Source organism: Sceloporus occidentalis, unplaced genomic scaffold (genome assembly GCF_023333645.1).
Source record: "Sceloporus occidentalis isolate IW3139 unplaced genomic scaffold, rSceOcc1.0.p SCAF_1, whole genome shotgun sequence".
Lineage (NCBI taxonomy): Eukaryota > Metazoa > Chordata > Lepidosauria > Squamata > Phrynosomatidae > Sceloporus > Sceloporus occidentalis.
In genome coordinates this window covers 266,015,048-266,028,264 of record NW_028316981.1, presented here as the reverse complement: position 1 = coordinate 266,028,264, position 13,217 = coordinate 266,015,048, and the positions used below count along the sequence as shown (strand labels likewise).

The window sequence follows — 13,217 nt, the reverse complement described above, 5'->3', positions numbered from 1 at the left end:
TCCTCTAGCACCAAGAGACAAAGGTGATCTCATTGTACTAAAGTAATAAGCCTCTTTGCCTACCCCTTGCTGTGCTTCCAGTCAGCATTCCTATCTCGTCACCCTGTGGTTGTCCTGACCCAATCACTTTTTTGTCACCCTAATGTTAAAGCCATCAACCAGTCCAAAATCCCATTGTCAGTACCTGGGAAAAATGCCAAGTCTTCGTTACCTCACAAGATAACCCACCCCAGAGAATAGTTTTCAGGTATAAAACACTTGCTGCAATATGCATGTAGTTGCCCCAGGCTGTGCTCTATGTATGTTCCATGTCACCCTCAGACCTCAGTCTGAGCCACTCTTGCTTTCTGTGGTCTACTCTTCAGACAGGTAAATATCACCCTCCTTAAAAACCCCTCAAACTCCAGTATCCAATCCATATTTCCATTTCAGTGAGCTCTAAATATGCTGTGTCGTTTGAGCTGCTATTGTGTGTATGTGTGATTACACTCTGCATTTTTCTAAACAAAACCCTCTTAATTCACTCAAATCTGGAGTCCTCCTCAGATATTACTGGTACACACAGGTGACAATAATCCTACAGGTTGCCCAACCTCTTGCAAAGGTAATTACCCCAAAATTTAAAGTAACACTGACATATTTGGTGGAAACACCCTCAGTCCCCCACCTGTAGATTACAATACAACATATGTCAGGCTACTGCTTAGAAGGAGCAAATCTGACACACAGCACAGTACAGAATACATCTGATGATGCATGATACAACTGGGTGGTGGTGGTGAAGTATTTTACACATTGGCCAGTTAACATATAATCTCAAATGCAGTTTTTGTCAAACTGTTTAGTCTTCAGTTTTGTTCTCATCAGTGGTATAATAGAGATTTGTTTGATTCATTTTGTCAGTAGCGGTGGAAGATGCTCTAGATATACCATCTGCAATTATACTACATCACGAAAATCCTGGAGTTACACGATATTTATATCTTCTATATTTAGATTTAATACAGCACTCCCTAAAGGATCAAGGAAGTTAATGGAGACCATCCCTAAACCAACAACAGAATAAAAATTCATGATATTAACTGAAATTACCGTATTTTCCGGCATATAAGGCGACTCTTGAAGACTGCCTTATGCGCCGGAATTATACCCCAAAGACAGACGAATGGCAAGGCCACCTCCCTGTCTCTGGGGTCCTTGCTGGGTCCTCTCCCAGCCAGCCGGCACTCGCGCCAGCTGGAGGGGGCCTCTCTAGAGTATCACTAGAGGCCTGAGAGGATTCTCGACAGCTGGGTTCTCACCGCCATTTTTTTTCAAAAGGTGGCGGTGGGGAAGCAGCTCCAGAGCCGGCCGGGCCGAGGCAAAGAGCCGGCCCCTTACTTCTCTGTGCCACCGCCAGGGATCCGCCGATCCTCCAGCGGCTTCAGAAGTCCTCCGCGGAAACTGCTGGAGGAGCAGAGGATTCCGGGTGGCGGCGGCGGCTTCCGCGGAGGACTTTTAAAGCCACTGGAGGATCAGAGGATCCACGGTGGCGGCAGCATGGAGAAATAAGGGGCCACCCTTTTACTCGGCCCGGCCGACTCTGGAGCCGCTTCCCCACCGCCACCTTTTGGAAAAAAAATGGCGGCGAGCCCAGCAGCCGAGAATCTTCTCAGGCCTCCAGAGAGACCCCCTCCAGCCGGCACGAGACCCCCTGAGGGCAGGCCAGGGATGCTGCCGGCGGGCGACGTGGGGGGTCATCTTGTACCCCCCCCCCCGTTGCCTTATACGCTGGAAAATACGGTAGTCCCATACTCTCCACTTTACCCTTAATTCCAACTGTAAGCTCAAACATATGAACTTTAAAATACTTCTGAAAGATGTTCATGTATGGTCTTTTGCAAGCCAGTATTGAGATGCAGTTCTATACTTAGCTTTGGTTCCATCTCCAAGATATCTCATTATGTACGCATATGGAAATACAGATTTTCCAAAATAAAATAAAAAATTCAAAATCCAAAAAACCTCTAGTTCCAAGCATTTTGGATGAGGAATACTCAAGTATACAAGTAGAATAAGTACACTTTGACTAGCCCCCACATGACTGCAGGGACAGTACAAAGCCAGATAAATGTGGAGTTGGGCCCATCACTGGGACAGACAAGAGGAGAAGAGCCTTATTTTTGGCTTCTTCAACACTGATGCATCATTCTGAAGGTGAAGGGTCAGCAGACAGATCTTTGTGATAGTTTGCTTTGGGGAAACTGAACAAACGTACCTTCCTCAAACATTTGGGGCTGATCAGCTGGAAGTGATGTCCTGGGCAAGTCTCTCTTGCCCTATCCTAAATATGCCCTTGTATAGGTTGTGCCCTTGAAGGCAGCCAATAAATGTAATATGCAGATAGAAATTCTAAGCTAGGATGGTAGATATGAAACTGAGCATTGGGAAAAGCAGTATCTTACTCATTATCTTGGTCTATAAAATCCAGATGTACACATTGAGGATGGCTAAACAATGTTACTTTTACAGATCCTTAAGCTTACTATCAGAGTAATGGTGCTTTAACATTCCATTGTCTTGTGTTCTATCTCTTCAAATTATCTGAATCTCAATATTATAGTTCATATGAAAGAGTTACCCTCAAAAGGTGCTGAACAATACCCTATCTGAAAACTATACTACAAACCTACATATTCTCATCTTTACCCAAATATATGGCAGGCATATTCCTTACAAGCTTGCAAACACCATTAGATCTGTAACCTCCATATATACACTCTGGAAATAATAAATAACTACTACTCTAGCCAAAATAGATAATACAGTATATGCAAAATTTACAGAATTTAAAAACACAAAAAATACTTCTGGTATGCAGCAATAAACATATTTTTCTCCTTTACTGTGGCAGATTATGTGGCAAAAACACAAGATATAATTCCAAAATGACTTGCCCTGCACCAAGTCTCAAGTGGTGAAATTGACCCAAGGCTTGATACTATTGTTGTTATATTCTTGGGTTGAATAAGCTCTATTTTGACCCTGAAGTGACAAAGCTGCCAGAAAGTAAACATAAAAGATGCCATAGAACCTTCTGACATACAAATTTTGGACTGCAACTTAACTAAGCACTAATGTCAATGAAAAATTATCCCATAAGTGCATCAGAGTTACATGACTTTTCCAAAGGATCCCGCTTTTTTTTTCTTTTGGAAGACAGGGATTGGAAAGAAGAAAAAGAAAATCTATCAGTGGTTGCATATGAAAGTGTCAGCGTGTATCAGAAAACCATGCTTCAAAGAATGTTGACTGCCCACAGTTTTCTGCATGTTAATTGTAAGACAGTAGGCTTCATGCTCCCACATATAACTCACAAAAGCAACTATCAAGGACTAGAATCTACTCAATTAGCCATGCTGCCATAAAGTAAAGTCCACCCACATGGGGCAAATTTACTCAGAATGACCTGTTCTTACTCCCCAAACCAACTGTATCAGTGATACTCTGAGTAGCAAGATCTGTAACTTTCCAGTTATAAGACGTTGAGAGGGGGGACCACTTTGTGAGGTGTTCTTTACTTTCTCCCCATCTCGAACTGACCTGGTTCAAGGTATCAACTAAAACCTGAGTTACTTTTCTATAATTAAGAGGTAAACAACTGTAGTCTTCCAAATGTTCTTGGCCTACAGTTTCCATCAGCTGCAGCCAACATAGCTATGGCGAGGAAAAAATATGGCCACAGTTGGCCATCCCATTTTTGAATTCTCTCCTTAGTTTAGGGAAACTTACTCTCGTCGTATTCACTTAGACATGCTGTTTTGTATGTTTACCATTATAAAATCAAGCCTCAGTTTCATACATTTTTCTCCACCAGCACAGCAACAAGGAAATCTGAAATTTCTACTGACTTTTTATATACTAGTGTGAACTGTGGTTCAGTTCACACTAGTGAACTGTGGTTATTCTTATTTATGTGGATAGCCAGTTCATAATATGTGATTTAAAGTAGGATTGTTGCAGTTACCCACACTTAGGGCCCAAACAGACAGGCCAAAATAAAGCTGCTTCTGGTCACTTTGGAGGTATGCTATTTAAATGACACATGGATCTTAAGAGACCTGAAGGTGCACCAAAGCTACGCTGCAGTCCTTAGGACTGGAGCGTGGCTTTGGCGTGGCTTCCGACCTCTTAGGACGCATGCATCATTCAAACAGCATACCTCCAAAATGACCCGAAGCAGCTTTATTTTGGCCTGTCTGTTCAGGCCCTTAAAAAACCAAGTAGTTTGTCCAGGTTCAGATGAAATGACAGCTGTAGTTAACCTAAAATAGAAGAAAAAGCCTCTGAACTTATGTTGGAGAAGGCCATGGATGTACTAAACCCTCAAGCTGATTGCTGCTCATTCTCACAGTATTAAACTATGGATAAGCATTATATCTAAAACCAACTGTACATATTCCCCGTACCTCACTGGCTGCTATTAGGGAGAGCAAAGAAAAGCAAAACATGATGATGTTAAAGTATGAGACACAGTACAGAGGGATATATGAGTGAATGAGAAGTGATAGATGTGTTTTTCCCATAAAATGTTATTTCAACCTATAACACAAATCTCAATGAGACTTGGTTATCTCATGCAGGTTAAGCATAACTTGAACATTAAGCACAATTTGTCATCTATAATTAATACCAGCAAGGCATTTTACTAAGATTTATCTTTTAATGTTAGTTAGGGTCAATAAATTTTGCTCCAATTGTGTCCTACAAAATAACTTAAGGACATAACAGAATAGGAACTCTAGCAGCACTTTCAATAGGCAAGCTTCCCCACCCCCCACTACCATTCTGTCTCTCTCACACAGCCATTCCACAACTAGCTCTGTACCATCTGCAGCCAGATGCCTCTGCTCCCAGGCAATCCTACAGCTATGGAGGCTTCAGCTGCTGCAGCAGCAATGTTGCCTTATTTAAATTGTTAATTTTTTTAGTATGCTAGTAAATTATTCTGAATAATATATAAAAGAATTTGAAATCTATAGTTCTGAAAACGTTTCAGCTCAGTGACATCATGAGATAAAGAGATGTAACCCTGTTGTAAAACAAGCCCCCCAATGTTTAATGTAAAAGAGCTAGCATAAACAAAATATTTGGTGAAATGATTCCAAAATCACTACAACCTTTTAGAAAGCCATCTAAAATCCAAGTGTTGCTGTCCATTCTCTTGAAAAAGATACCTCCATCTGTTTTCCTGGCACTCTTCCTTGGAAAGAAAAAAATACTTCATTTTCAAAAACTGACTTTTAGAAATCATATATATATTTCTGCTGTTGGACTGTTTGTCCTTCCTTTCCTATCTTCCCTCCTTCCCTGATTGAGAGTTGTTACAACTGCAATTATTCAATACTTCTTGCCAACTTAATAACAGTAATTTTTGCATACTACAATGAAATTGCAGATCATCCAACTACAGTACGGCTGTACCAACTGATAGGTAAGAGCTAATTCCTTTTCACTCATATTTACATTCTTCATGTTAACATTTAAAATAAGATACTTTGTATCTACCATTTCTTTACTGAAACCTCACTAGCCTTTTATACCTCTCAAACACTAATAACAAGGAAGCTTCTATTAGCATCACTGTGTTGACAGCGACTATCCAGTGTTTCACAAACAAGATTTTCCAGCCTTGCCTCCAGATGCCAGGGACTGAATCTTAGACCTTCTGCACAGAAAGCATGTGCCCTGCCACTTAGCAACTGTCCTGATACCCAAAGGAAAGTTTGCTTATTTCACTTAAATGATCTCTCAGAACTAATGACAACAGGAGAACATGAATTCCAATACAGCTCACTATTAAAAGAATGAAGAAAATCATGTTAATTCAAAGATAAAAACAACAACAACAAAAAACCCCAAGGATGATTAACTAATGACAATCTACTAGCTGTCAAGGTTGTAAGCAAGTTCTGAAACAACTATAGTATACTATCAAATTGTTCCAGTTCAACATCTAAGAAAGTTTACAGTTATAAGAATGAAAGTAGAATAAAAAGGTATATTTGAAGTATTTTGAGCATCAGTAATTTCATAAATACCAAGTACAGTGTGCCCACGCCATACGCGGCCTTGAGCATATGCGCTCAAGCCGCGGCACGCATGCGGGGCGGAAGGGGCGGCGTGTCCCATTCAATTGAATGGGCGCACGTGCCTGTTGCGCCCTGCGCGCGCCTGCACCGCCGCGCACGAGCCCCATTGTTTCCAATGGGGCTCGAGCATAGGCGGAATTCGCCTTACGCGGAGGGATCCGGAACGGATCCCCCGCGTAAGGCGAGGACGGACTGTACATTATTGCTTAGATTTCTATCTTAGCAATTAAAGTTTTCCCATTTCGTTCACTCCCACACTCCCTAAACATATACAGTTGACCCTCAATTTTCGCGGACTTGGAGTCCGTATCCCTCGGAAATATATGAGGGGCAAATGGAGGGTGACACAAATGGGCACGCGCCCGATGCACGTGCATGGCGACACAAACAGGAGTGTGCCACCATTGGAGTCAGTAGGGATTCCAATATTGGCAATTTTCCATTTTTGCAGGAGGGGTCGTAACGGATCCCCCATGAAAATGAAAGGGTGACTGTATACACACTCACAGATAACCTTAATCATATATCAAAAACGTGTGAGTTCAATATATCAGTCATTCTATTCCTCCCATGTTGATGTAAAAGGTAACCTACATTTTTCTTTCTGCAAACAATAAATCTGCAGTTATACATTATCTTTAACTGCTATAAACAGACACTTGACTGAACTGTCTAGCTACACTGATCTTTAGATCTACTGCATATAAGCCCAAAATGCAGCACAGTCACAGTTTGTTACATATATAGACGCTGCTCTGTGGCTCAGGTAATTTGTGTAAAAAATCTCACTATAAGTTCTTATTATTTTCACCATGACATCCAAACTCCTTTCACAGTGTGAAGTTGAAGGCTTTCATGGCCGGCATTCATAGTTTTTTGTGGGTTTTTCGGGCTATGCAGCCATGTTCTAGCAGAGTTTCTTCCTGAGGTTTTGCCAGCATCTGTGGCTGGCATCTTCAGAGAATGTTTGCCTGGAAAGGACTTGGCTATATATATTGTGTGATCTGGAAAGGCAGGAGTGATTTGCATGTGTATTGTTGGTTGCTAATGGCAGTCCTCAGGGTGTAAGGGTCTGCACAAGAGGACTAATGTCTGCTTAATTAGTGCTCATTGTCTGCTGGGAAACCCCTGACCCTGGGAGATTCCTCATTTGCATTTGTCTTTATCTTGCTATCTTTCAGGACTGGTAGCCAAACCTTGTTTACTTTAAGGGATTCCTCTTTCCTGTTGAAATTGTCCAGGTGTTTGTGGATTTCAATGGCTTCCCTGTGCATCTTGACATGGTAGTGGTTGGCATGGTCCAGAACTTCGGTGTTTTCAAACAGTATTTTATGCCCAAGATGGTTTGTGGCATGTTCTGCTACTGCTGATTTTTCTGGCTGGCCCAGTCTGCAGTGTCTCTCGTGTTCCTTGATTCTTGTTTGTACACTGTGTTTGGTGGTCCTATGTAGACTTGTCCGCAGCTGCATGGTATGTGGTAAACTCCTGCAGCTATGAGAGGGTCTCTCTGGTCCTTGGCTGAGTGAAGCATTTGCTGGATTTTCTTCATCGGTTTGTGAACCATTTGAAGGTTGTGCTTCCTCACCACTTTGCCTATTCTCCCTGTGACTCCTTTGATGTATGGTAAAAATACCTTCCCTTTGGGTGACTGCTTGTCTTCACTTCTCTGGGTTTTTCTGCGCTTTTATTGACTGGTGAAGATTGTTTCAAATACAAATGTTTTGTTGCTTCAGTGTGGTCTTCATACATCTATGTTATAAATGACCCTCACTTAAATATGCATTCAGGCACATTAGCTCTCTGTTCTACTAAGAGGTTTAAATAGCTACTGAATTTCTAGAATTGTTTTATGGAAGACTTCAAATATTAGCTGCTAAACATATTCTTAACTACATTCCATTAGCAGAAAGAGAATTATATACAGACTAAGCATCCCTTATCCAAAATCCCTGGGACCAGAAACGTTTCAGAGCTGGTATGTTTTAGGATTTTGGAATACACGCCAAGAAAAACATGATGGCGTGATTGTCTTAGCGTTGCAGTAGGTCAACGATTACTTGAATGAACATAACAACAACAACAAATTAGCAGACTGTACATTATTTGCGAGGCTGGAGAGAGATGAAAAGATCTGTGAAATGGTAGGAGACATGGATTTGTGCTGAGCACTATGCTCAGATTTCCACAATTTCATAGATCCTCAATCTCTCTTCAACCTTGTGACTTTTTGCTACCTGCCTCCCACTTCTGCCTTTGAGGTGGCAGCAAAGGCACTCCTGCTCATTCATCTCTGTCCAGCCTCATTTGTCCATTCCTTGAATATGAGACGTGGGGCTGGAGAGAAGCTGAGGATCTGAGAGGCCAACGAGCAAGTGTGTCAAAGCTGCCTCGAAGGCAGAAGTGGGCAGCTGGTGCTTGGAGGATTTCAGATTTCCAAATTAGGGGTACTCAACCAGTATTTGTAAAATGCATCTAGAACCAGTGTGGTGTTGTGATTTAAATGCTGGACTAGGACACTGGGAAAATGGGATTCAAATCCCCATTTGGCAAGTCACACTCTTTCAACCTCAGAGGAAGGCAAAGACAAACCCCCTTCTGAATAAATACTGCCAAGAAAACCCCATGACAAGTTTGACCTTGGGATGCCATAAGTGAGAAATGACTTGAAGGCACTTAAGAACAACATCATCAAAAATATATCTGTTGGACAGCTTGGGGTAATGTAGGTATTCCCCAAACTGACATTTCATTATCAAAATCAACATTTGGGCAATACCTTTATTAGGACAAATCAAAGTAACTTTAAAGTATGGGAAAGATTTTGAATTCTCCAAAATTCTTCACCAAGCAAATTTTGGGGGGGGGGGGGGGAGGAAAGAGAGAAGAAATAGAAAAGTCAAAAAATTTGGTGAGTGCCTGTGGCCTGAGATTTAGGCCTGTCTTAAAAACCAGGTATACAGCGGGGATTAGATTGGTAAACATATTTGTCAGTAGTGCATTCTGGGACAAAGTAAAAATGATTTTGCCCATTTCTGAAAGCATAAAGCCCACTTAGATCTGTTTCTTGCCATGAAAGAAATGCACAGGATCTAGAGTCAAGCAGAACTCTAAAGTTTTCTACCTTTGTGGAATTTTGGATGGACCTAACAAAGTTAGACAGATAACTCAGCCCTGGCACATGCCTCTCACTGGGCCTTGGAGGTCCACCCCCAAGCATTTTTTAAAAAGAAAACTGTAAAAGCCCTCTCTTGCATCCTCTATGGGCCATGGAGGCAAATTCTTCAAGGTTTTGGGGGCCCATTAACTTGTCTAGGGCCAGGTGAGAATTTGCGCCAACTAGAAAGTGTCAAGAAGTAACTTCTTGTTCTAGAAAAGGATTCCTTCACCCTAAAACAGAATGAGGTGGGTTCTAAGCCTAGTAAAATTGCTCCCACAACCCCCAGAGGGAAATGGGGCTTTCTCATTAAAAATATCAGATGAAGGTATAGGGGTGCTGGCTAAGTGGGATCCTTGGGGACCCCATGCAGATCAGAGATCCACCCCTGTAATACAGATATTATCTGTCTGCTGACTTTGAATATTTTTCTCACTGTCCAACATGACGTTCTTTGTTTTTAAGTTATATTATCAGTTTTCAAAGTAAATTTACTGCATGAACAGCTGATATTTTCAAATGTAAACTTCTCACATCATCACATCTGAAATATAGTTGTGTTCAGAGATTCTAAAATTCTGCAGCGTGTCTCTGTGTGTGTGTGTGTATACACATACACATGTCTTGAGCAATAATCCTACAAAGCACAGCCCAGTGAACATAGTAGGATTTACTGTATATATTCATGTACAAGTCTAGAAATTTTAGTCAAAAAATTGATCCAAAAAACCTGAGCCAAGTTATACCTCAGTCAATGTAATTACTGTACTTTAACTCTTATAAAAAAGGAACCATCCCCTGATGAAAGGCAAGAGTATAATCTGTCCTGGGAGAATTTACCTCCCCTCAGCACTCTTATCCTTCCAGCTTTTAGAGTGAGCACAAACAGTTATGCCTGCTGGAATTTTATAAATTCGCTGGCATTGTTTTCCTTTGCTTCAGTTTTTAGATCCTTTGTTACATGCCCCTAAGTTTTACCCTCAAGTGATCCATGGGTCATATCAAAATCCATAATTCTGACCCCCCAAAATGCCTTCGACTTCTACATGAGGTCAACACATGCTCCTAAATGTTTTGTATTAATTTTCACTGCTTGTCTGCTAACTTTCAAGAATTTCATTTACCGTATATTTTGAGAAATATCAGCAAAGTAGGAAACCACTGTTGCTCTTTCTAAATTTTTGACTGTAGCTACAACAGCAAAGAAAAGGCATATGTATATACAGGGAAAAAATTGTTTTAAAATAATCCTTGACACATTAAACCAAGCCAAGGTGGGGAAGCGGGGAGCTTGCCAATGCCTAGCTATCATTGCTGTAATCTTTATATAAGGGGCTGGCTGATATGAGAAGTGCTTGCGACATGATTTATATAAGAGAGCAGGATTCTCATATCATGTTCTCACCACAAATACAGGAAGCTGTAAATGAATGTACTGAATAGAGGATAGCTAAGCATTAGCAAGTTTCCACTGCGAATAATTAACCTTTTCATATAAATTGGATAAATTGACAGTAAGTTTTTTCTTTAAAAAATAATTTAGGTTTAATGCAAGATCCATAATAAGTTGCATAATATGCTGGACATAGAATCATAGAGTTGGAAGAGACTACAAGGGCCATCCAGTCCAACCCCCTGTCATGCAGGAAATCTCAGTCAAAGCATACCCAACAGATGGCCATCCAGCCTCTGCTTGAAGACCTCCAAGGAGGCTCCACCACTCTCTGAGGGAGTTTGCTCCACTGTCAAACAGCCCTTACTGTCAGGAAGTTCCTCCTAATGTTGAGGTGGAATCTCTGTTCCTGTAGCTTGCATCCATTGTTCCTGGTCCTAGTCTCTAGAGCAGCAGAAAACAAGCTGGCTCCCTCCTCAAAATGGCATCCCGTTAAATATTTAAACAGGGCTATCATATCACCTCGTAACCTTCTCTTCTCCAGGCTAAACATTTCCAGTTCCCTAGTTGGTCCTCATAGGGCATGGTTTCCAGACTCTTCACCATTTTAGCTGCCCTCATTTATACATGTTCCAGTTTCTCCACATCCTTTTTGAATTGTGGTGCCCAGAACTGGATGCAATATTCCAAGTGGGGCCTGACCAAAGCAGAATAGAGTGGCACCATTACTTCCCTTGATCTAGACACTATACTTCTATTGATGCAGCCTAAAATTGCATTGGCCTTTTTAGCTGCCGCATCACACTGTTGACTCAGGTTCAACTTGTAGTCTGCTTGGACTCCCAAATCTCTTTCACACGTCAATATAAAATGAATTTTTATATCCCCCCGCCTCCAAAAAGATCACTTACAGTATATCCACCAAGAAAAAACTACAAAGAAAGCACCATGCTACTCAAGATGTTTTTAGAATCCAAAAAGGAAAAATAAAATCCTATCAATATTTTATTCTTATGTTAATGCGCTTCCTGTTAATATATTAATTTTTTTGCACAAATAGTATCTGCGTGTAGCTAAAAAATGATTATACTTAAAGAGACAAGCCATTCTAAATCTATTTGTAAATGCTGCAATATAAAAACAGAGTTCTGCCAACAGAGTTACATCAACATTTTGTACCAGACAAAGAGGGAAGAGCAAGAAAGCTTGTCTGTTCATTTGGTACCTTGTAGCTAACTATCTGCCCATATCAGATTGTATGGCAACAAATTCAGAGGAGGGCAACAATTTTCTTTATACATCAGATCGCTTTCTTCTTATAAGGTTTTCAACTCTAGAAACAACTTAGAATAATGTCTCCTCCACCATTTAATTTTACAGAATGCTCCTAATAAGCTACACAAAAAATGGGCATGTGGACCTATACTACAGACAGTCATTATTTTTGGTACAGAATATCTACCTCTCCAAGAGCTTCATAGCGCTTTTGGTTCCATCTATGCAAATCTTCACGGTAGTTAAACACAAATGGATCTCCAGTTTTTATATGCCTTAACTGCCCCTCTAGGAAAAAAAAGAACATTATATTTAATATACAAATGTACAAAATAACATAAAATATGATCTATGATGAACACAAATAGTATTCCACTCTTCTAAATGAAGGATTGGGATCCTGACAACTGACTAGGAGGACTTTCCTGACTGTCCTACCTAGTGAAAAAACTGGTCAACCAGAGGTGGGAAAGCGCATGGTGACAGTGGTAGTGGTAGGAGAACAGTGATCAGCCAAATTCAGACAGAATCGCCGTGCAGAGCACAAGGGGATTCTATGAAGGCAGTCCTCTAATGTGAAGCTTCCTCTATGAGCTTTTCTCAAAAACCAACACTGCAATTGTATTCAAAAACAATGTACAATATTCCAATGTAAGAATGCAATTTCTAGTTCAGATTTTTAACAGGATGCCACAGAGAATATAAAATGCTTTAAGGGAGAAAACCCCAATTAATTATTCTGAGTTTCTAAATTTGTAATTAAAGCAGAATATCTTCATATATATAAAACTTGATAATCAATAATGTACCTCTGACCTCAAAAGTAGTAAAAATTTCATAAATACTCTGGATCTAAGATTACAGTATTATTTCCCCAATACTACTGTGCCATTTGGTAATGAGCACAATGTGATGTGGTTTTCTCCTACATCTATGTGTTTTGAGAACGTATTTGTGAAGCAGTTAGTCAAAATCTTTACTTTCCTGGCAAAATGCACTCACAAAGGGGAACAAGTTCAAGCCAAAGTGGAGCTGTCTCAAGACTGGGACCACTGTAGCACTAGATTGCAAAAGTGGATAGGACTGCCCCTCTGGGGCCATTGGGAAGATCAAGTGGGGGGGGGGTTGAGGGAAAAGGAGGCAGCAGAGGGGCAGTGAGGAAAATGGGGGTGACAGGGAGCCTTCAGTTAAAGTATTAGCATGCAAGGAAGACAAGGGAAATCAGTAGCCTTTAGGACCATGGTGGGCATGGGGTTGGTATGAA

At 40.9% G+C, this 13,217-nt stretch overlaps 1 protein-coding gene across 9 annotated transcripts in view; it reads right to left on the bottom strand.

Moving 5' to 3' along the window:
- The window catches only part of LOC149323845 (cotranscriptional regulator ARB2A), a 313,183-nt gene that overhangs the window by 284,872 nt on the left and 15,094 nt on the right, over nucleotides 1–13,217 (bottom strand). For 7 of the 9 annotated variants that reach the window (XM_089493210.1, XM_089493256.1, XM_089493218.1 and 4 more), the window contains one exon: nucleotides 12,141–12,241. The exons of the other annotated variants lie outside the window; for them this stretch is intronic. In XM_089493210.1, coding sequence (XP_089349336.1) covers nucleotides 12,141–12,241 — 101 coding nt within the window. The remainder of the gene's footprint in view (nucleotides 1–12,140; nucleotides 12,242–13,217) is intronic. 9 annotated transcript variants of the gene reach the window in all.